Genomic DNA, 25,646 nt, shown 5'->3' on the forward strand with positions numbered 1-25,646 from the left:
AGTACTCTACACACCCAATTTGACAAAGTAGCACTGGTATCATGGGACTGATCACCTGTTTGATTAATTATGTAAAATAAACTATGCATCAAAGAATGAGCTACTATAATACATGTATGTTGCATTTGGTTTAAGGATATTGGACATCAAGATAGGACTCTTGAGTAGTGTGCAGTGTAAAGGTTGATCAAAAACCTACCTTAAGCTTATATAAGCTATATTATTATTAGCAATATAATATTGCTAATAATAATAAACAACAATTACCATTTGGGACAAAAACATGAATGAATAATAAAGATAATATCAAAAATACCAAACCTATATGCTGATTTCATGTCATGGGAATCCATTTCCTCATTCATTCATGTCTAAAAATAAAAAATCAATTAGCCAAGAGATTTATAAAATCATGAGGTTTAACAAATTGATTGCCTGGTATAAGAGAGCCTCTGGACTTTGGATGTTTTTCTCAGTTCACTGGTGAAGTAATTTGGAAAACCATTAATAAATATTTAATTATTAAATTTGGTGAACACCCCTATTAATAGTTTCAATATAAAATTCTGGTTTCAAATGGGAGATGTGGTGGCCCAGTAGGTAGAGCATTGGACTCATGACCAAAGGGCCCGGGTTCGATTATCAGGCACACCTCTGGGCACTTGCAGCATTACCCAAGTTGTGTTAGTTTTTGTGCACCACAACTTCCTGAGGAAACCACAGGAAAAACAACTGACCCCCCTACTCTGACGCATGAGTTTCACATGATGCTGGGATAAGTACAAGGTGAGCTCTACCCTCACCTATCAAACAACCTTGGGGTAGGGATTGCAAATGTTAATGCTGAATGAAAATGACCATTGTAAGGGTGAACATAAATTGGTATCGAAGCTTGTCTGTAAGTAAAAAATTTTTAATTCTTGATTCAAATATGAGTAATTCATTGGCATTTGCAACTGGCAAAAGAATAGAACATAATGAAAATTAAATTTCTATGAATAATTATACCCAAACAAAAAACATTAAATTATCACTTAAACATCATCCTATCGTCTCATTTGATGTCCATACAAGTGTGAGGCATTCACATGTTTTCACTTCTACTTAAGATTTACATACAGTGGAAGCTCCCTCAATGAGCATATCATATAGCCAAAAATTGACAAAATGAGCAAAAATATTTGTACAAAAATGACTTGCTTAACAAGTGACTTTCCGCATAATGAGTGACAAGGAGAGGGGGATTCTTGGAATGATTGTGCACAAGTCCAGGAGAGCATGCTAAATGTTATGAGTAGGTCGTGGAGAAGGATGAGAAACTGTGGCAGCATCACCCTAATAAGGCAATGGCTATGCATGCTACAAATTTATTTGATGATATACATTTTCACGAAATATTTTGGCATCAGCAAAAAATTATCTATATATATTTTCATAGTAAAAAAAATTAGGAATGCATCATAAATAACACTCTAATAATAATTTCAATATTTTTGTTTCCCACAAATCAAATTCACATTCTAGTTGGTTCATTCTGAAATAATAGAAAAGATGAAGATCATTCATGATCCTAAACAATGTATACATACTTTTCTTTGAATAAACATCAAACATAATTTATTTCTTTGGTATGGAATGCATTACTTCATTTTACATCAATTTATATGGAAAGAATTGTTTCACTTATTAAATTTTTCACTTTAAAAGAAGGACTCCAGAATGATTTATGGTCTTTCTGCTTAATTCCACCGAACATATTTAGCAAAGGAATTGAAAATTTAAAATACTTTGTGCAATCCTTATTCCAATATGTAAATTGTAATTACATTATACTATTAATCATTTCTTCGATACCATCACTTCTCAGCCTTTGGATAAAATCTTGTCTGATTATAAACCATGGGAAATATTTACATGCATACCACGTCAACAAGAGCAAATCAACAAAGCAAATTTACTCAATACTTGTGTATTACTAGTGCCTCCAATCAACATTCTTTCATAATCCACTCATTCTTTATCACATTCCTCCTATTTTTACCACAAACACCTCTCAGTTAGTCCCTACCTAATGCCTAAAGTTGATATAACTCTTATCCCATAATACTCGAGATTCATTTTCGTACAAATGTGGAAAGGGTACACATTTATGCATTGCCCCATAGACTCCATCAGCTACTAACAGCTTTCCTGGTGGCATACACATGCCATTTTCTTTCCTCTAGCTCACATCTTTGCAAAAATTCTACCAAAATACACATAAGCATCCAATCGGACAACTTTTTTACCATTCTTCTAAGTATGCAATATTCCTTCCCATTCTTCTTATCTAATGTTTGTTTTATAACTGTTGTTTTATACGTATATACCACAGTAATCAACCCTGAGTTTAGTTTGATAGCCGTGTGTATAGCTTACCCAAAACTAAGCCCACTGGCATGTGAAAATCACTCATTTGAGCAAGGCGGCCAGTTTCTTTCCCTTTACCACCCATGATTTTCCAGGAAGATCTGACACAAAAAAAATCATAACGCTTGGATTAAGCCAAGGGTGCCCAGAGGCATCCCCAGGAATCAAACCTAGGCCCTCTGTTTGCAAAAGAAACACTTGGTTTTTTCCACATAAAATTTAATCACGACCTAGGTTTCGACACTCAGCGTCGAAACCTAGATCGTGATTAAATTTTATGTGGAAAAACCAAGTGTTTCTTTTATATGTACTGTTTCCACAAAGTGACGCCTGAAGTTATCTCCTCTAGGCCCTCTGGTCAGTAGCTCAGCACTTTATTAGTGGACTTTATTAGTGGAGTAGTTTAATTGTCATCCACTCATTTTAAATGTAGTTCATTCTCTTTGCTGCCATACTAAATCACCCCAGGACTCCCTTTAAAATTGTTGGTCTCTTAGGGAGCAATACCTCATTGTTCACATATAGAGTGCTGGGTGCATTTGTATCTCTGTTTGTTACACTTGCATTATCCATTAAACTATCTGACACATACATATATTAATAAGCACAGTGAACAGCTATAGTCACAGTATGCACCAATGCTGCACACAAGCCTCTATTTTGAGCCACTCACTTAAAGTCCCTTCTTAATTCATCTCTCATTTGAAAGAACTATTGAACTTCCCAAACTTAAAAAAGCCTATGTCATTAAGGAAGCAAATTACAACTGTGAACAATGGCTATGATTGACAAAATGCTTGCTGGAAATACTCCATTTGGGCACAGAATCTCATATATGAGTCAAATAAAAGTGAAAAGGTAAAGTGCAGGTGGGGCAAACTGATGTGTAACCAACAAATTTCATAAAGAATAGCAACAATTTTCTGCAAGATTAATTCAAACTTGCTTTGAGTAACAGAAACAATTTATAAACATTACTAAATTAAATGAAGGACCAAATTAAGGAAAGAGAAAAATAGGCATTTATACCAGGTGTTCAAGTATGAATTGTTGATTTAAGGCAACAGATAGTGCACCCATGCAGTTTGCAGTCTAAAGATTTGACACTTATACCATTGGCCATGTGCAAAAACCAAATTTTATAATGAACCAGGCTCAATGAAGGAATATAAAGCTTGCAAAAAGAAATATAAAAATTTATTGGCTATAGCTAAGCATACCCATAATTATAAAAGAATAGTATATGCTGAAAATAAATCAAAAGAATCCTGGAGGATAATAAATAGTTTCAGATGACCCTCACTTCCTATGCCACTTCAATTAAATGAACCACAAGGGAATGTTGTCACCAACCCTACGCATATATCATCACTACTTTACAATCATTTTAATGGTAAACAAATCAGCTGTAATTCCTATAATAATAAAACCTTGCCCATTCCAAGTAGTGATAAGCCTCTCTTCTTATATCCATGTCTGGGAAAAGAGGCACTGCAGTAAATAAACTGCTTTCAAACTGTAGTCCAGGAGATGATGGAGTTCCAAGTTCTGTGATTAAATACTGCTATCTTTTCATTAAAGATCCCATACTTCATTTGATTAATGAATCTCTCTCCAAAGGTATTTTACCAATACCTCTTCAGACTTTAAGTTATTTCTATTAAAAAATTTACGGAAGAATGAACAACCCTAACAACTATCGACAGATTGCTGTACAGTCAGTGCACGCTAAAATATTTCTAAATAGACTTACATACCACTTCAGTAAAAATAATTTACTATCAAGTTATTTCTATTAAAAAATTTAAGGAAGAATGAACAACCCTAACAACTATCGACAGATTGCTGTACAGTCAGTGTATGCTAAAATATTTCTAAATAGACTTACATACCACTTCAGTAAAAATGATTTATTATCAAGTCATCAACATGGGTTCATGAAAAAAAGATCCACCATTTCAGCCACATGTGAGGCCATTAACTTCATTTTGACCTCTCTTGATAATAAGGAGGTAACCAGCCTTTTCATAGATTTAAACAAAGCCTTAACTCAATAGATCATAGCATTCTTGGTAAAAAAATTCAGTGTTATGGCATAAGAGGGGTATCGAGGCAGTGGATTCAGTCTCATTTAAAAGATCATGAGGATACAGTCACTATCACAGCCAGTGGTTTTGAATACATTACCAAAGGCAAATTCAAAACCATAGGAGTGCCTACCGGCTCTATTCTTGGTCCAGTACTTTCCTTTATTTATATTAATGATCTGCCCTCAGTTTTAATGAGACTAAGTGGGATTAAACAAATTCTATATGCTGATGATACCAACATAATGTTTCTGCAACTTCCATTAATGAATTAACTTCAAGGATCAGCTGGATCACGATTGCAGCTGGCAATACATTAGTACACACAAAACAGTCCGAAACTGAACAAAGAAAAATCCAATGCAATATATTTCTCTCTAAACCCATCCAAACCCAGTCCTCCAACAACAGTGAATAGCCAAAATATAGAATTTATCACATCCACACAATTTATTGGCATCCATTTGGACTTAAACTTAACATGGGAAACCCATATACGCTCCCTTTCAGAAAAATTAAGTTCAGCATGTTTCTTCTTAAGAACTTTGAAGAGAGCAGTGAGCAAAGATGTGCTGCTAATGCTTTACTATGGCCTTATCTACTCCAATATCACATGTGGTATCAATCTCTGGGGCTAATCTCCTTTCTGCAAAAGAAGGCTATTCGCATCATTGCATCTAAATCCCCAATTCCATCTTTCAAGATCTTCGGCTTAGGTATATATTAGGGTCACAGTAGTCCAGGGGTAGAGCATTGGACTGCTGACCAGAGAGCCTGGGTTTGATTGACAGGCAAACCTCTTTGAGTGCCCTCAGCTGCAACCAAGCTATGTGATTTTCCGGGTACCAGATCTTCCTGGGAAACCATGACCGGCACAGGGAAAGGCACTGGCCCCCCTACCCTGATGTGTGAATTTCACTTGCCATCGGGCTTAGTACTGGGTAAACTCAATCATCACCTACCAAACCGACCTTCAGGTTAAATTCTGTGTTTGTGGCTTTTACGAGGGCGGTTCAATAAGTACCCGTGTTTGACGACAAAGGGCGTTCCTGAGGGAAGTTTATGTTATCATCGTGTGCTGCCATCCATCAAATGACGGTGGAACAAATTTCAGACTGATTTAAAGGTTAGTTGGATTTGGTAGCCATTCGAGTAAGATGTGTTTCGTGATTTTCGCTAAGATGGAAAAAGAGCAGTATCGTTCGGTAATTCGTTTTTTATTTTTGGATGGGAAGAAATGCGAGGAGATAAAAGCAAAGGTGAATGCTGTTTATGGGGACACTTTGCCATCTACGACCACAGTTAGATATTAGTTCAACGACTTTAAAAGTCCTCGCCATGATTCTCGCAGATCGACGAACGAAAGTGTGCGAAGTAGCAGAGGCCGTGGGTGTGTCGACCGGAACGACAATTAATATTTTATATGATAAGTTGGCGATGAAAAAATTGTCGGCCCAATGGGTGCCGCGATTGCTCACGGTGGACCACAAGCTGATGAGTTGTCGCCGCCAAACTGCATGAACTACGTTATGAATTGCTGCCGCACCCCCGTATTCACCCGATCTGGCTCCCTGCGACTTTTTCTTATTCCCTAACATGAAGAAATGGCTCGCGGGGAAAAAATTTAGCTCAAGCTAAACCTAGCTAGACATAGGCGTATTTTGGAGAGTTTGACAAATACTATTTTTTGGAGGGGCTAAAAGATTGGCCGGAACGTAGGGAGAAGTGTATCTTTCTAAACGGGGACTATGATGAAAAATAAAAAAAATGTTTTTGAAGAAATGGTTTCTTCATTTCTAACACGGGTACTTATTGAACCGCCCTCGTACATATACACACCCATTTGTGTATCTCCCTAATCTTCTCTGTACATGAATGCCATAAATTTCTATTTATTATGACGCATTCTATATTTGGGATTTGAGTCGCGGTAGTCCAGGGGGTAGAGCGTTGGACTACTGACCGGAGGGTCACGGGCAAGGCACTCTGGGCACCTGCAGCTCCACCCAAGCTATGTGATTTTTCGGGTACCAAAACTTCCTGGGTAACCATAAATGGCACAGGGAAAGGAGCTGGCCCCCCTACCCTGATGTGTGAATTTCACATGCCATTGGGCTTAGTACTGGGTGAACTTTACCATCACCTACCAAACCGACCTTCAGGTTGATTACTGTATTTATAGTTTTTTATCCTATATTGTTGTTGTACACCAATCCATGGGCAAATAAAATTATTACTATTATTTTTGTGTGCCATCAACAAGTGTCAGACACACAAAAGTGATACATTGAAAGAGTGTTTGCATGGTGTTGTGTTGCTGAGTTCAATATGTTGAACTCTATACCAAAAAAAGTACATTTGCAGACAGCATTAATTTTTTGTCTTCAATAGAAGAAAACTGCTACTGAATTATATTGATTACTTCAAGAAGCTTAAGGAGAACATGCTCCATTGCAAGATATATGCAAATGATGGTTTCAGCATTTCAAAAGTGGTGATTTTGATGTGGCAGACAAGAAACATGGAAAATCACCAAAAAGGTACAAAGATGTGGAATTGCAAGCATTGTTGGACGAAGATGATTCATAAAAACAAAAACAACTCGCAGAGCAACGGAGCATCAAGTCAACAAGCTGTTTCCAATTGCCTATGAGAGATAGGATAGATTCAGAAGACTGGCAGATGGGTACCACATGAGTGGAACAACAGGAAGATGAGAGGTGCACCTCTCCATCTGCCTCTCAAAAACACATGTGAAATTTTGCTCTCATGATACAAAAGGAAGTTGTTTTTGCATCGTATCATTACTGGGGATGAAAATTGGATTTATTTTGAGAATCCCAAGCACAAAAAATCATGGGTTGAGCCAGGTGCACTACCCACATCGACTGCATGACCGAATCGCTTCGGCAGAAAGATAATGCTCTGAGTTTGGTGGGCAAGAAGGGTGTGGTCTATTATGAGCTGTTAAAACTTGGTGAGCTATTATACTGAGAACTACAAACAACCATTATTCGATTTGAACTGTTCACAGCCAGAAAAAGAGACCAGAATACCAATAGAAGCCACACAAGATCATTTTTTTCATGACAATGCTCCATAACGTACGGCAAAACCAGTTCATGACATGTTGGAAGCAATCAGCTGGGAAGTTCTACACCACGCGGCTTACGCACCAGACTTTGTTCCTTCTGATTAACACTTGTTTGCATTGATAGGTCACACACTACGGAATGGCCCTTTGGTTTTTAGGAAGATGTAAAAAAATGGCTCGATGAATGGTTCACGGCAAAAGGGAAAGATTTTTACTTATATGGCATCCGAAAATTGCCTGAAGGATGGCAAAAATATCTAACTAGCAATGCAGCATACTTTGAATAAAGCTCTTATTATCATTCTTCCATATTTTTTGAAAAAAATCCGCAATTCATACTTGTACACCTGGTAAGTTGCAATGGACAAAGCAATCAGTCCCATTTGGCTAAGCATTTGGTAGAATTTCAGCATGGTAGTGACTTTGATCCAGAAGTCCCACAGTTTGAGGATAAGGGAAGGAGAATGGATTCATTAGAATAACTAGAGACAAGGAAAAGGTTGACGAAAGAGTTGTTTTGAATTAAAACATATTTGGTGATTAATCCCACTTTTTGAGGACACACTGACCAGCATCCCTCCCCACCCACCTATTACACAAAGCCCCTTCTTACCGTTTTCTCCCTTGCCCCCACTAGGGGTTTACACACCTCCCAAACACACACCTGCCTCTAATCCAATCTTAGCCCATACACACCAACCCAGGCATTCTTCCATCATTAATCTCCCTTCTTTTACCTTCCACCCCCCTATCTGGTCATACCTGTCAAGGATATATACATATACTCTGTATTTGAACTATTTGTTACCTGATGATCTTGCATCAGCAAAGGAACTGGCCATTCTTACATGAAATACTGTGAAAATATTCAAAGCTTTAGTGTTTTAATAACTAAAAGTCCCACCCACTCTAACACTTGCCATGATATTTCCTCACAATAGTTTTATTGCATTCAATATCTGCTCATTAACTCCACATTTTCCCTAAACTTTTATAATTTCCCTTCATCAGTTTAGTATTCCTTCTCAAAATCAATAAATACCAAAGAAAATTATTTCCATACACTCAAGAATTTCTCATGCATTCATTGAAGAGCGAGCAGATGATCCATGCATCTCCTCCCTTAAATAAAATCACATTGAACTCCCTCACCTTGATTCAATGTTACTTCCTATGATCTTTCAGTTGACAACAGATGACTTTACCAGCGTACTTTATGGGCTAATTTATCTATAATTCTTGGATTTTGCCAACTTCCCCATCCCTTTATGGAAAGTACAGTCATTTAATTCTTCCAAACATTGTTTTCACACAAAATCACCTTTTGGCATGGTGGCCTAGTGGGTAGTGTGTTCAATTATTCACAAATGCCAGATTTCAAATCTTAGTGAGATCCCCCCAGCATCAACCCAACCCAAGCTTTGTAATTTTTTTGGAAACCATTTCTTTCTGGGGATTATGCAGAAGGCATAGGAAAAATGACTCGATCAACTTTGCATTTCACATGCTAAATTGGGTTACTCTTGCGCAAGTTACCCTCTCATCTAGAATGCCAACCTTCCAGACAATTCATTTGACTTTTTAAAACTAATGAGCCTTGCAGATAAACTGTACGTAGGCGATGAAATTTGAACTAAATCAATACATACAATCAAAACAGGAATGCTTCACAAAAAACTATACCATGAAATAGAATTTCTAGAAGTCCTATAATATCTTATTTGCTCATTTTCATACGACTTGAAACAACAATTAATTTTCCTCTCACAAATCAGGACTACTTTATAAAATTCAGGGCCTGTGCCACACTTCTCAATGCTATTTTAGGATTCTTTGCTGGGCACAGTCAGCAAACTGAAAGTATAAATAATTAGATTCCTCCCTATACATAAATCTCATATTTCCACAAGGAAAATATTAAAAATAAAAACCATATGCAACTCACCGTTCATTGAATCGGCATACAACATCCTTGTGAGATTCAGTACGATATCTTTCATGAACATCCATACTGAGTGTATAAAGTTGACGGAGAGAGTCCATAGACTTCAGGAGCACAACAATAACTCCCCCACCTTCAACAGTTTCCACAGTACGAGCAAGAAGATTTGGTGTCATTGCTTCAAAATCCTGGATAAAAATAGTAATGCATGGATATTAAACCTATTAAAATGGCATACCCAGTAATTAATAAAATAATATTAAAACAATAAATATTTTTCCCCATCCAGTGTAAAACTCCTGCATTGCTTCTATGTGAACAGCAAATTTAGTACCAATAATTGATTTCCCATCAAAATGCACCCACAGTCCATAGTTTAATTTTATTCGGCATTGTTTTTGTTGTGATCATGAATCCTTCGTGGAAACAAAGAGTCCCTGAATCTATTGGTGCAGCAGTCTTTTCTCCCTTATTTTATCCAAATTGTCTAATTTGATGATGTAATGGGGGGCCTTAATGATTTCTTTAATGCCAGAAGTTGAATTGAGTGTCCTGTACTTTTGTAAAAGCCTTGGTCTTGCCTTCTCCTTTTGTGCTCAGCAGGACTCCCATCCTAGCTCCCCTATAAATTGCATTATGATCACTTCACTATCCATACATTTCTTCACAATCCTAGTGGCCTTTCTTTACACTTCTTCTCTCTCCTTAATAAATTCTGTTTTTAGACAGGTTCCCAATACTTGCCACATATTCCAAGTTTGGTCTAACATTAACACCTCTCTTATTACATTTTCCAACAAATCAAGTCTCTTTTAGGTAGTTCTGCAAATCTTGCCAACATGCTCGCTTCATGATAAGTTTTTTGTGGGGGCAATGCCCAAATACCTTACTTATTCCAAATATTAAATTTCAATTTCATCAATTTGGCATGTGCTGTTGACTTTCCCAGTTCTTTTTCCCCAAAACATAATTACTGCACGTTTTTAAAGATTTTATTCTAAGCCCCAGTTGACACTTTGTCTAAACTGCAGGAGAATATTCCATGATCGATTGGTGACTACCTGTCTATAGATCCCTTCATTATCATCATATTTCAATTCTAGGATTGGTTTACTGCTGCCCATATCTTTCCATTCAACTATTTTTGAATGCAAGGCCAGGCTGCACGTTCTATGGAGAATAATGAGGTGGTTTCCTGTTGCCTTTCACATCGCAGCACTGCGGCCGATATTGTGAACTTCCACTCTCGCCTGCAGCTGTGCCTGATGGTGAAATTGCTGCCTTTCACCATAGGCTCAGGGTAACTTTCTTGTTGCCTTGTTCCAAAATACCATTATCACATTTTTCTGTTAATTTGTGGTTGTCTCATTCTAAAAAACCATTAAAAAATTTTCTGCGGTCAGGGGTATAGATCCCTTAGCTGCCCACAAATAACCTAATGCTACTATTTATATGGGAATTTATGTCATTGATGTTGGCACATTAATGACACTAATGCCTTGGAGCATGCTGAAAGTTACAAATACCTCTTCTGAGCTCATACCACCTACTATTACCATATGTTTACAATATGATAGAAATGCTCTAATTCAGATAACTAACTTCTCATTGACACCGCAATGCATTAGTTTACCTATCAGTGAGTCCAGCTGGACCTTCCCTCAAGTTTAACACTATTTCAGCCATTTGTGTTTTACATTCTCCACACTATAGGATGTCATGAATAAAAAGGCCCATTGTGATTAACATGATCTATTCTTTAAAATTCCAAGCTGGATTTGGCATAGTATGTCTCTACTCTCAAGAACGGCCATTACATTACTAACTAATAAATGCTCTACGATTTTACAGAATGTTGATTTTAAAGACAGTGGCCTATTAATACTGTGATCATCATTATCGCCATCTTTGTAGATTTAGGTATTAAGAACTATTGTTTAGCCTCTGGGTATTGATCCTTGGTCACAGATTTTAGGAGCAAGTATTGTACCGCTTCATCAGGAGGGTCTGTCACGATCCTAGCAGGTATGTCATCAACACTCAGGGGTTTATTTGCCGTCAAGCTTTGAAACTGTTTCACTATGCCTTCCCGTGAAATTGCTATGCCCAATACATGGTCACCAGGCGGTATGGACCAGGCAACTGTTCCATTAGTATTGTTTATATAGACATACTAAAAATACTTATTTAATATCCTGGATTTATTTACACTGTCTAATGATTTTGCTAATCTTCTTTCTGAGAATGCGCTCTATCCTATTTCCTTGCAATTTCTCTACGATAAGACCTAAGAATTTGGGTTTTATCTTAAATGTTCACCTTTTACTTGACATTCTTTGTCACTGTCTCTGCCGGCCATACTACTTCGAAATTTAGAGGGCAATATTCTTTGCCAACTTCATGCCCATCTAACTTCTCTGTCGTACAATTAATATAGCTTTTGAGTTTAAAAGAGACGTAATTTGTTTACATGGTTGTAAGTTTGGTATCGGTAAAAACATTTTGAAGTTAGATGACTAGTGACAATTAATTAGGGGGCTCAAACCAGAAGTTGGGGGCATAGAGAAATGAAGAATACAAAGAAGTATACTCTGCCAGGCAGAGTATATTTGGAAGGTATACTTGCCTGGAGTACACACATTCCATAAGTATTTCCCAATATCTTGTGAGTTTCCGAATAATAACAATACCGAATATTAGTGGCGGCAATAAAAAGTTCAAAAGGATCGTCCTCATTGACGTTGAGTTGTCCAGACGAGATTTTCTTTTGAAGGTGTTTCATTTTCTTCTTTCGATGACTGTAAAAGAAAAGGGAGTAGTTAACTAACTATGATACAATATACAGCAATGAACACACAAATATGTACCAATTACCTGCTGAAACCAAGCTCTTTTTTATAGCACCAGAGAACTGACGGTCTTGCTTTGACGGCAGCTTTTGAAAGCATGTGGTGAAGTATGACGACCTATCAAAAACAGCATTAAAAAATGAAATACACAAATCACCTCTATAAAAACTAATAAACTGTTATAAACAAAAACGAATTCAGAATTAACTAACTTGATCTCTCCCTTTATCACCCACAATAACAAACATTGTCCTATGCCGAAGTATAACGCCATTTTCGATAAGTACTCTGATACGGTTATCAATCTTTTTTCGGACCATTTTAAAGTAATGCTATACAGATACTTAAAAAATATTATAAATATCGGGCTTGTAAATACTCAGTATGAGTCCACAGATTACAGCATTCAGAAAACATTCAACGCATCTCACGTGTGCAGCTCATATTATTCTCACTCGAAGCTTGCGCCAAGGTTTACGCTGCGCTTTTATTCGGTATCGTAAGCGTTTTCTTTTTAACCTGTTAGCACATGTAATGGAGTGACGTCAAATCGAATATTCAACCTTTTGCTCTATATTCGATCCTCTCATTGGAGGAAAGCGAGTAATTTCGATTGAGAATTGATGGGATAACTCCTATTTTTTTAATCAGAGTAGAGTGATATCACAATATATATTACACAATGTTGTCAAATTTTTTAGTACACATTTCTCATTTTCTCTTGAACACCTTAAGATATTAGAAAGGTTTGGCATTGACGCTGTTGGACCTCTCCACCAATTGAAGGACAGAATTGTACCAACAAAACTGACGTCATTCTCAAGCAAAGGCGAACCCCAAGTGATTGTTGTCTTTAAAGCCTCAAAACGTGCGTGGACCCACGTGAAGTAGGTTTCATATCTATACCGAAGAAGGAAATAGCGGCAGTTGACGAAAGTATACGCATTTCATAAACAAACATACGAGTTGCATTGCTTTTGTGAAGAATATACTGGCTGTCCTCGTGATAGAATTATTTCGAAGCTTTAATTTGGATCGCATACAAGTATTCAAGTTAATTGTATTTCGCATCCTCTTATAAAATGCCTAAAAATACTGACAAGAAGCCTTTTGACAAAAAGAAGTGGAGAGAGCGTACCTACAGCAAAAAATTTAAAAGTAAATTACTAACCATAGGTGTTTTATATCAAAGATGAGTATTTTTATATTAATTCGATGTATATTTTCAGTTCAGCAATGGGAGGAAAGAAGAAAGAAAGGTATAATTCGAGAATACTTGAAAGAGCTTAAAAAAAGTAAATTGGAAACTAGCAGTCTCCACACAGATAATCAAAGGATAACCTCTTCTGCCGGGGAAAGGTGCAGTATCCATTAGTTTCTTGTTTTGAATCACTATCTTTTTTAAAACTTACTCTTCGGAAAACCGAGATAACGCCTCAAGGTGTGGAATGATGATCATTTTTTCTAGGGATACTGTTAATATTGAGGCATTCTTACATCTTTTCTGATGAACAGTGGGGAATATTGTGATCTATGAGCATACCTTAACCGCTAGTCAAACTAATTCAAATTGTATTCACCACTGGAAATAAGGATGATTTTAAAAATGGCCTGAAAATCAATTTGCAGGGCATCGTCTTATTATTCTGTGGTACCATCCTGCTGAGATTCGCTTTAAGTGTGTATCATCACGAAGTAGACAAGTAACAAAATGGTTAGATCATTAACTTAGGAGTACATAACCAAAACATTATACCAAGTTTCATGTTGCAATTGCATAATTGTGCTAAGTCACATGTCGTAACTTCCCCAATGTTGTAGATGTATTGATGTCAATCGGGGCAGTTGAGCCTCGTCCTAAAAAGCAGGAACTAAAGAGTATGTGTGAATCATATACATACATTTATGTGGTGAATATTACAAAGTAGCCTTTTCCACTACCTTTCCATATTTATTTGAAGTCTACATGAATAAATGCCAGCACCTTGACCTTTTCGGTTTTTAAGTTTGAATTTAAGCACTCAATTTCTATTTACAGCACTTTTATGTGTGATATCGTATGTCATAGAACACTATTAGTGAAGTGATTGAAACAGGATTATTTTCATTGAAAATAATCATTGACATTCGTATAATCATTGGAATCATCGTCTGATTTTCAGATAATAAGTCTCAGGTTTATTCTCTGCAAGTCACTACCCTTAACTTGGTGTTTAATACCATCTGCCCTGCATCGAAAAAAGTCTGAAATAATAATTAGATTAATTGATAAAACAGGCACACTACAATTACTAAATTTGATATTTGGCCTAAAGATATTTTCTGGGTAGTAATTTATGTGAATATGGTTATATTTGCCAAATTCTGTAAAGATTTGACATCATTCTCATTTTTCGCGATGGGCTTCCATCAAATAATAAATCCCAATAGAGCCCCTCTCATTTAGTTTACTTTTTACTCGGAGAATACTTTCGAGCTCAAACATGTTTCAGCAGTTGATGAAATCAAATTTCTTCTTTTTTAAAGCAGTGGCAAACGCAAACCCAGTGCTTATCAGTTTGCCCAGCAGGAATATGAGAGGAAAAAGCAGGAGAAACAGCAACGTCGTGAAGAAGCCATTAGGAGAAAAGCAGAGAAGCAGGAAGCCCTGGAGAAGTACAAACAAAAGAAAATGGAGCGGTACAAGAAGTTATCCAAGAAAACAAAGAAAGGGCAGCCAGTTATGAAAGATAGAATTGAAATGTTGTTGGAAAAAATTCAAAGTGAATGTAAATGAAAGTAATTTCATGTGTACTATTTGTAAATAAAATGTTTCCTTTTTTGATAAAAATGTATAACTTTTTCTTCAAAACCAAACAAACATTATTTAAGATTTAAAGAATTATTTACTAATTCAGGTTTCAATACGTATATTGCCATTGTTCCATTGACAATAGTCATGACCTGGGTCAGTAAATAAAAAGGAATTAGTGGCTTATGCAGAGCATGAGTAAAATGAGCTTATATATTTCATTTAATACCAATAAAAATAAAATTTAGATAATAATATCATTAAGAAATGCTTCAATAATGTTGTATTGTGGTGATTTCAAATTGCCATTTCACAATGATTTAATTTTTTCACTTAATTCTTTTCGGATGTTATGGATATATGAATTGGTGGTTGATAATGTTCTCCTTTTGCCTGGTTATCCTCGTGTTTTCCAAAAGGTTTGAGATGATGTCTGCTTTTTGGTGTTTGATGCCGGTAGGTTCTTTGAAGAAAGCCACTTCACTGTCACATGCTAGATTTTTGAAGGAATCGACGACAGTGGTGGGAACTGAGGGGGAAAATTTAAGTCCTTTGTTGAAAATTTCAAGCTCAGGGGGTTCAAAATTGTGTTTGGATTGGTTTGTTACCCTAGGATGAAACTTGGATTCAATTCCAGGATTATTCATTGTTGGTTTGGGATCCTCAGGTTCACTAATTTCCGACAGATCTCTCCCAGTTTCTTCTTTGCGATGTCTTGTACTAGAGATCTCACACGTGACAAAGGAAACAGAACTGTTATAATGAATCAAGAAGATTACCTTCGCAAATGTGAAGATTTCATTACCCAAAAAGTGCAATACCCTCACAAATGACCCCATATCGTCATTCAATACAAGGATCAGGTCTGCAATCACCTCCAGTAAATCACTCCTCCCAGGGAATGGGAAATACCGACTAATTTCAATGAACCAACGAACTCCCAGATTTATGGACTATCAAAGTTACTCAAAAACAACACACCGATCAGACTGGTAGTATCTTACAGTGATACCCCAATGTACAATAGCTTTAGAACTTAACCATATATTCCGACAAATTTCAAAGCAAAAAATACGATCGATAATTCCATCAATCTAACCAAAAAATTCAAAGATCTAAATATCCCCACCAACTGTAAATAAATTTCTTTTGACGTTTCAAATTTATTCAAATTCATCCCCGCTTTTGAAGCCACTAAACTGGCAGAAGATATTCTACTATGCACTGACACTCCCAAAGAAAAAGTCCATCAAATATATTCACTTATGAAACTAGGTGTAGAAAATTACTTTGCGTTCAATAATAAATTCTGCAAACAACAGGAGGCCTGGACATGGGTTCTCACCTCTATTAGCAGAAATATTTATTGATAATCTGGAAAACACAATCTTCAAATATGCCAAAAAAAACCAAAAATGTAATATACTGGTTCCATACATAGATGACATTCTTTGCTGCCGGAAAGGAACCAATAGACAACTGGACACTTTTGTTTCATTTTTAAATTCAGCACACAAAACAGAACATTTACTATGGAACCAGAACAGAATGACTCGATTAACTCCCTAGATCTAACCATCAGAGGAGTTCTCAATGTACAGGAAGCCCACATCCACTAACCAAATTATAGCACGTCTCCCTACACCTTATCGCACACAAACTAACCAGCTTCCACTTGATGCTACACAGACTCCTCAACATCCCACTTAAAAAATCTCTTCATGAAAAAGACCTAGATACCGTAACAACTATAGACATAACAACGGATACAGTATAAACCTAATGGACACCCTCTTACACTAGAAGAGGAAAACCAAAGAATTAGGGAGCATTGATTTTTTAAGCCCGGAAACATCTCCCCCCACCCAAAACTCATGTTGGTGCAGGATACCCTACATTGGCCACCTGTCAAATAAAATAGCCAATATATTCCCCAAAGATAAATACAGTTTCCTTTCACACAACTTTAAATCTCTCCAAAGTATTGAGCAATCTAAAAGACAAAGTGGACAGAATTTGGAAAAGTGGAGTATGTGAACTGACATGTAATTCCTGCCCCGCTAAATACATAAGCAAAACAGGCAGAGACTTCAAAACAAGAGCAAATGTGCACCAAAAGTGTCTATGGAAAGGAAATGAATCTTCAATGCTTGCAGAACACATGATTGAAACTGATCACAAATACAACTTCAACCCCGAAATTCTACACGCTGAAGGGAAAGGGAAGAATCTAGATGCCCTAGAACAATTAGAAATAATTCAACTCAAGATCCAAAACGACCAGTTGTTAAATGAAAATTTATTTCAATCTCACTCCCCATTACTTGCAATAACATTCAATTAAGCCATCTCTCACCTGTCACCAGAAGAAACCTATATTCACCCCCCTCCATCTTAGTCTCGAGCTGATGCAGGAGGACACCGACCACCTACTAACTACAACCGTGGAGTGAACTGACTTTCGGCACCCGGATGATCCCAAACCAATGAGACCGATTGGCCAATGGACCAGAGCAGACACCACAGGACACCATCCTCCTTTCCCATACACTGTGGGGAGACGGGATGATGCACGCCATAAGGAATTTAGATAAGAGGAAAAGACCATCACATCAAAACCAACTTGACTCTTTGTACTCCTTTGTCTTTCCCTCTTCCTCTACAAACCTTCAACCTCCACCCCTATTTTTACCTGTTTTTTTTCTCCCATCCCCAGAGTTTCAGTTTTTCCCACTCCTCTAATCCCTCCCAGCATGTGGAGACACCTTAATTTTCCCACCTCTAAGACATATATATTGGACTCTGTACAGTAAGAGCTTCACTTAAAAATGATGAAGTGTATCGAAAATAGTCGGCAATAAATCTTTATTAAGTGGAAAATTGTAATATTGTAAATATTCAATTGTTCCCGGCTCAGCCTTGTGGAAATTCATTTTAATTAATGAGCATTGAAACCGGTTGTACGCCAATAAAGGACAGTGGAAAGATACATTGTATTCTTCATTTAATTAATTGTAAATATTCTTCGTCCCTGTTTTTATGGAACAGTTCCACCACATCACACCTGAATCTCTAATTTATGCTGAGAGTCAGGGCTTAGCATTGTGAATTAAGAATGGCCTGAGTAGCAGTTGGAGAGAAAAAAGTGGGTCTTATTGCAAATCCTCATGCATTTTTATGTATATTCTACATTATGAAATAACAGTCCACGTTGCACAAACAGTGCATTTATTAAGTATGTTGTATAGGGCTGAAGGTGCAATAACTTTTATCAGCTAGTACACTTTTCCTTGAGTATATCATGAAATTACTTTATTAAAAGAAGGTGGAAATCATTATATACTCTACATCACTAAAAAACTATGAGAGTAGGAGGAAACCTTCCTGTAACAGTCTCTTAGTCTATTCAAGAATTTTCAGGAAAAAAGGGGAGGTGATAAGAGTTCAAGAAGGGAAGAAGTTATAGCTTACAAATATGTAATTCTGGATGAGAATTCTGGGACATGTTTAACTTATTTACAAACACTATTTTCACACATTTAGCTTCATATCTTGGACCAGAGACTATGGGATGCCCCAAAAAAAGTTTATCTTGGTAACTGATGCAAAAAAACAATTTGTAAGCAAATGTTTCCAGTAAAGTTAGCAAAAGTATTTAACAATAACACCATAAAAATATAAATAACTATATGGCACATGGATTTGATTCAAGTTAAGATAAGGTATGTCTTTTCCAAAAATTAATATTTTCCATGGATTGCCATACATTTTGAAAATAACATTGGAGTTTTTACACATCCAGGAATTCAGTTATTCCAAATAGATATTTTTTTAGATAAACTTTTTTAGAACATAGGTATCCATTCCAATCAGTCACTGTGCGCATGTAATACCTACAGCAAATTCTTTTGCAATCATACTGGATCATTATGTTGGTACCCACAAATTTTACAGTGGTTCTGGTGGTTTGAGAATTCGCTGGAAATCATCCAAATCTACTTCTTCACTTAATCCTTTAGTGGCACCCCACAGCATATCCTAAATATATAAAATAATGTATCAAAATGTGCATTTTGGACAAAAAGGTAAACAACATAGGTTGGAAAATTGGGATACAGACATAAATAATTCAAATTCCAAAGAAACTGCGGGAGATGCCGCAACAGTAACTTTTAACGGAGTCATCCGCTAATGTGCATTTCAATGCAACAATTTCAGAGCGTAAAAATCATTCGCCTTGACTGGGACTCGAACCCAGATCCCTCAATATCCGGTCGAGTGCTTTAGCCACTTAATTCAGTTAAATAGTATAATTTTATCTTGAGAACTTGGAAATGTAGCACTGTACCAACCATTTTGATGTTAACAACAAGAGAAGCATGATATCTTAATTAAAATATATAGGTAGCAATGAAGTGAAATCTAAAATTTCAGAAGCAACTTCCATGATACTACTCCAATGTGAAATGTCCAATCCAAAAAAATGCTACTAGGCAAGTCTATCAATCTGCTATACATTTTTATGCTGTAATTATTTTTTTGTTCCTTGGATTACATCCAATTGTTAAATATCTATTTCATGGTACATAAAGTAAATGTACAAAGCACTGAACGAGGGCGTGGGAAAATCCATTCGTATTTTGCTCATCTGTTAATATTTAATTTAACAAATTTATTCCTACTTCTGCTAAGTCACACTTCGTTTACGAAAATATAAGTCAAAATTTGTTACATGAAATACTATTTTTTAACCTTCACCTAAAATTTATAACTTGGAATTTTGCATGCATTATATTGTTTGGGGTGGTATTTAAAGGTTTAAGATTATTCAGCTATATCATGTTTAGGATGTTTATTTATCCCTGAATTTGATATATTTATACATTAGAAATATTTATCACCATTTGAAGAATTTTATGTGGGATAATAACCACCACAAGCTAAGTTTTTATGTATTTTCTTGGGTCTTCATGCATATTTTTGTTCTGTTTTTACTTAATGGCTCTTATAATTTCCAATAAATTACAGGTTTTAACCAAAAGGTCTGTTTGATAGGTGATGGTTAAGTTCACCTACAAAGACTAACTTTGTGCAAAATCCTCGTATCAAGGTGGGGAGCAGTTCCTTTTTCTGTGCTGACTGTGGTTTCCCAGGAAGATCTGGTATCTAACTAATCACGCAGCTTGGACGGAGCTGAGGATGCCGCAGAGGTGTTCCTGAGAATTAAACCCAGACCCTCCAATCAGCAATCCAATGCTCTACTCCCTGGACTACTATGTCCCTGAATTTCCAAGAGCAATTTGTTTTTATTTCCTTGATTGACAATTAATCCAAAAAAGTCAAATTGGCCTTTACATTGAATTGTTACCTAAGTCAGCAAATTGTTATAGACAATAAATAACAAGGGAAGAGGGGGAAAATATATTACATTTCAGCAAACATGAATTTACTCATTACTGGAATGTAAAGTAGGCAAGAAAAAATTCAAAATAAGTAATAGTGAATAAATGTACAAAAAATACATTTTTTTTTTTGGTTTCTGAAAAAAATTAAAACTAAGAAAAACTGACAGGTGAGATAGTTTGGTGAATTTTTGAACATATTTTCTCTTACATTAATATTTGCATCTACAAAAATTACTGAAGAGTTGGAGGATGACCTCTGCCAATTACTACATGAAATAGTTTTCTCAAACAAGACATGAATACTCATGCCCAAATCCATTTATTCCAAATGAATTAATTCAGATTCTCAATTTTTCTGCACTCCTCAAGGTGTTCAGAGTGCCATCTTTTCTTTCCTTAGTGGGTACTATTGCCCATTCAACTTAACCTTGGACAAACTAATAACCATTCCATCTTCTTTGAACTTCCTCTACCTTCATCATATCTTCCACAACTATAGGCACATATCTTAATTTACTTTTCACTTTCCCTAGCTCATTTCCTCAATTTTCAGGGCCCACAAATAAACAATCTCTTAATCTATGCTCTTTTTATGTGCTCTATACTCTTTCAAATGTAATCTATGCTCCATGACTGACTAGTTTTCTGTACCATGTGATCTCATGCTAAGTAACTTTTCTCTGCCTTTGTACTCATTCCTGACAATTCCTGCCTCTTCATTATATATGCTTATTTTTCAAAATTAATATTTCCTCCTTATATTCAAACTACATTTCTCATTTTTGTGAAAATACGGCCCACCAATGTAAATTTTTCTAACTGCTCTAATTTCTGTCAACTACCTATGTTAATTTTTAGCATGACTACTTATTTTATATTTCACCAAAGAAATCAATTAAAATATAAAGATTACAAAATACCATCAGCCATTTGGACTGAATTTATGAAACCCTCACCTATTACACAAATAAGAAATGCAGTTGGTTTGGCTGTACACAAATAAGAAGTCTATAGTTATCGATATATAAATAAATAGGTACAATTCAGGGGATCTGCTCATGAATTACAAAAATGAAATTAAATGAAGAGTAGGGGGGACTATAGAGAAACCCTAGTAATGCTTTTATTGTTAGTGGCAGTGTAAAACAATTAAAAAAGTGGCATGCATAAGAAGAGCTTTTTTACATGAATACTTTCTTCTGATATATTATCTCCAAGTTCCCTGGAGACTCGCTTCAACTCTTCAAAGGATATTTTCCCTCTGCTATTATGATGATAAAGATGAAAAGCTTTGATTTGAAATTCTAGTGGTGGCTCCTCTGACATTAGCTTTTGCAGTATTACTTCAAATTCATCATAATTAAGTTTGTCTGTAATTTCGAATAATTGCAATTTTTATAAAAAAAAATATGATGTTCAATAAGTTAAAAATAATTAATTGAGATATTACCAACCATCATATTCCTTGGCCAAATGACTTATCAATTGATTTATTGATTCTCTATCACATTCATATCCAAATGCGCGCAGGACTATCTGGAAAGGAATAATTGCATCAACTGATACTCTGTAAAATGATTTCAATATAATGTTTAGCTTTAAATTCATCTTATTTGCAACTATTATAACCTACTCTCAAATATTTAGCCGGAAAAAGGCCTGTTCCTTCGTGATCAAATATTTCAAAAGCACTTTTGATGTCAGAAAGTTGTTCTTTAGTGAATTCAAATAGTGGCACGTTTTTCTTTTTTCGAATTTCTTTTCCAAAAGACCTCTTCATAATGACCAATTGAAATTGTTAAAATATTTACACAAGGCAAATATTGATAAAAAATGCCATTTGAACCAAGCTCTGACTAATGAACGTCAATATAGTTTCCTTAGTCTCAACTGCAAGTATAGACGTTTAACAAGTCGATCCAACTCACGAAAGCCGTGAAAAATTGTGAAACCGCAATTCCCTCGCTAGCAACCACTCGGGATACAGCGGAAATAAACAACTATCGCGTCTCCAACGGGTTGTTAACGAACTACTACAAATTTCCCGCGTTCTTTAAAACTGCATTTTGTGTATAAGGGAGTCAAAGCACACACAAAGTAATGCCAATTTATAAATAAATATAAACACTCAACACACACACGCGCACTAAGAAACTATTGACGAGCGGTGGCATAGCATACAACATCAATAGGAAAATATGTAAATACATAGAAAGGTTAGCTCATGCGGATGTTCAAACGTTTTGGCGCTCCTTTTGCCTTCGTTAGCTAAACTTTATTCACTCGGTTGACTTTCCATGATGAAGGCGAAAGGGGCACCGAAAATTTTGAAGTCCCATGTGGGTGTCCTTTTCATGTTTACATGTCAAAATATTTTTCTCTTGATGTTATATTGTTATTATTAATGGTACTGTAATGCTTAAGGTAGGTTTTTGGTAGAAAGACTGAACAACGATGAATTTCATTGATTCTCCTAACACAACCCGACGCACTGCACTACAATAAACCCTTCTTGAATTCCGCATACTTCCCCCTTCCCTTCATTCCGTTCAACATTCTTATCCTTTTCCTACCGCTACCTCGCTTATCTAACGTTCTTCCCTCTTATAATAGTCTTCAACATCCCATCGCCATCTAAATGTTCCGTAGCCACATTTTCTGCCTCCTCTAGATTTATTCCAAAAATCACTGCTCATCCCTCATCATGCTTGCTTCAACGAGCATGTTTCCGCGCCGTACAAAACCACGCTCCACACGAAAGTTTGAACGAGTCTCCGACAATATCCTTACTCAACGGCCCTGTCATCGGTTCCCTCCTCTTTGTGAAAGCTTCTATGCCTAACTAAAGTCTTCTTCTTACGTCCCTCCTACCATGACCATTTTGGTCCAAAACTCTTCCGAGATAGGGAAGTTGTTCCACCTGCTCTATTTTAATGTGCTCAGCTTTCCTCTTTTCCGAAAAGTACATAAACTTTGTTTTTTTTTCATTGGCTCTTATCCCATACCTATACACTGACTTTCTAATGCGCACAGCAATGCTTGTAACTCCTATTCTGTCTGGATAAATGGCTAGGCCATCAGATATATAACTGATTATATGAATTTCCGACGCCTCATTTTTCTGTTTACTTCTCCCAAACTTACGTTGAAAATAAAGGGTAATAAAGAATTATCGTCTTAATGCTCTCCTTAACAATGGCCATCCCGACACTCCAACCGCCACTCATAACTCATACCTAAGCAGCCTGAGAAATGTACACATTATTCGACTAGATGTCGCAGATTATTCAACTAGATATCCAATCTAGTTCTGTTTTTGGGGAAACATTAAATAGTTCTACCAAATTAAACTATCGAACGCCTTCTACGAACGCGATGTAGAAAACAAAATATTACATCCTAATGTATTCTTTGCTAATCTCATGTCTGCTATGTCATCACGCGTACCTCGCCCCTTTCTGAACTCAAACCGATCATCCATTAAGTAATCATTTTTCCTCTCAATCATTTTATTAGTGGTGCTCAGAACCACTTCCGCCGCGTGCGAAATCAAAGTTATTGTTTCGTAATACTCACATATGGCTACCTTTCGTATTTTTGGAACAGTAATCTGTTGAAGTTTGCCGATCAAATTTCCTCCCTAATAAATGCTATGAATGAACCAATAAAAACTCTTCCTCCCTCGTTCTCCTAAACCTTCAAATAGTTCAATTGGGGTGCTGTCTATCCCCACGGCCGCATTTCATTTCGATTCCCTTAATACCTATCAGGTCAAGGTCAAGGACGTATTTCGCTTTTAAAGTTCCGCCTTGTAGGAAATTTTCACATATTGCATTCAAGTTAGCTTTTTTAGGTTAGATCGTTTGTTAAATTAGGATGTCTTCAACTAGGTCCTTGTTGCCATGCTCAAGACGCTGGTGAATGCGCGGCTCTGAGGGCTCGTATCGCCACGTCGGAGAGAATGGTGCGGGAACTCCGTCATAGGTCGACGATCGGATGACTTCTCCCAAAGGTGATGGAGCTTGTGGTGGGAATACGAAAGTCCGTCACGCCAATAGGGCAGTACGGGTTTGCCCGGATACTTAAAGTGGCTGGGCGATGAAGGACTTACCTCGTGCCTCATCTCCCAATGAAAGAGTAACGCCCCTGCGTAAATCGGAGCAATTGTAATTCAATTATCTGCTTCGGCAAACAAAATCGTTAAACCCAATCGAAACGTATACCTATTCGAGAAGGGTAACTTCAAGGATTCTGCCGCGTATCTTAGAAAAAACCTATAATTACGCATTACGAAAACGCATAACGCTGGGACTGAGGCTACATGGAAGCACTTCTTGAAATTAATTAGACACGGTATAGAGACATATCCCTACTAAAAAGAAAAACGATAATAACGAACCACGATGGTGCAACAGTGAGGTTAGAAGGGTTTTAAGGCAACAAAGGAAATTGCACTCGAAATACAAAAAAACTTTGAAAAACGGCCAAAGAACGTCCTCTGAAAGTGCATGAAGAAAATACGAGTACTTAACACACCGCAGGGAAACAAAGAATATAATGCAACGCGCCCTAATAAATTTTTAAAGAAAGGTTCGGTACAATTACTTAGAGAATGACCCTAAGGCTTTCTGGTCATACGCTAGGGCATTACAGGGAAAACGTCCAACCATAGAGGAAAAAAAGACGAAATTGCGCCGTTTTTTAATGCACATATTCAACAAATCGATTTGAGAATGTGTTGCTCCCCTGGACTGGAAAATAGCCAACATCACAACTATTTTTAAAAGCGGAAATAAACAAGATCCCGGTAAATACCGACCAATATCCTTTACCTTCCTCTCCTGTAAATTCTTGGAACACATTATTGCTAGTAACATCATGTCATTCCTCGACACTCGCGACCTATTATTCAGCAGTCGACACAGATTCAAAAGCACCTTGGGCAGTAATAGGTACGCGCTGTCAAAAAATTTATTTATTTATTTATCGACTTAACTGGGCGAGGTTGACACATATAGTCCCATCCTCCACCTAACCCTTACATTACAGAAATTGAAGACAATTACATA

The 25,646-nt window shown here is 36.6% G+C and overlaps 2 protein-coding genes across 4 annotated transcripts in view; one reads left to right on the forward strand and one right to left on the reverse strand.

The window, feature by feature from the left end:
- l(1)G0020 (RNA cytidine acetyltransferase l(1)G0020) overlaps positions 1–12,842 on the reverse strand; it is a 54,308-nt gene extending 41,466 nt beyond the window's left edge. For all 3 annotated transcript variants that reach the window (XM_071596934.1, XM_071596933.1, XM_071596932.1), the window contains exons 1-4: positions 12,594–12,842; positions 12,407–12,498; positions 12,159–12,330; positions 9,536–9,720 (exon numbers count right to left, since the gene is read on the reverse strand). In XM_071596934.1, the coding sequence (XP_071453035.1) occupies positions 9,536–9,720; positions 12,159–12,330; positions 12,407–12,498; positions 12,594–12,701 (557 nt within the window). In that variant the 5' untranslated portion in view covers positions 12,702–12,842. The remainder of the gene's footprint in view (positions 1–9,535; positions 9,721–12,158; positions 12,331–12,406; positions 12,499–12,593) is intronic.
- A 73-nt stretch (positions 12,843–12,915) lies between these two features.
- Positions 12,916–15,200, forward strand: LOC139697715 (thyroid transcription factor 1-associated protein 26 homolog). Its single transcript, XM_071596540.1, has 3 exons — positions 12,916–13,539; positions 13,611–13,740; positions 14,908–15,200. Exons 1-3 carry the CDS (start codon positions 13,464–13,466, stop codon positions 15,155–15,157), a joined length of 456 nt encoding a protein of 151 aa, XP_071452641.1. The 5' UTR covers positions 12,916–13,463; the 3' UTR covers positions 15,158–15,200.
- Positions 15,201–25,646: the final 10,446 nt, after the last annotated feature.

Source organism: Hetaerina americana, unplaced genomic scaffold (genome assembly GCF_022747635.1).
Source record: "Hetaerina americana unplaced genomic scaffold, ioHetAmer1.1.p SCAF_8, whole genome shotgun sequence".
In the NCBI taxonomy this organism is placed as follows: Eukaryota; Metazoa; Arthropoda; class Insecta; order Odonata; family Calopterygidae; genus Hetaerina; species Hetaerina americana.

What these genes read in the sequence shown, in the direction of transcription:
- LOC139697715 (XM_071596540.1), top strand. Translation starts at nt 13,464, where the DNA reads ATGCCTAAAAATACTGACAAGAAGCCTTTTGACAAAAAGAAGTGGAGA. An exon ending in CTACAGCAAAAAATTTAAAA is followed by an intron (nt 13,540 to 13,610) that starts GTAAATTACTAA and finishes GTATATTTTCAG; the next exon opens with TTCAGCAATGGGAGGAAAGA. An exon ending in ACCTCTTCTGCCGGGGAAAG is followed by an intron (nt 13,741 to 14,907) that starts GTGCAGTATCCA and finishes TCTTTTTTAAAG; the next exon opens with CAGTGGCAAACGCAAACCCA.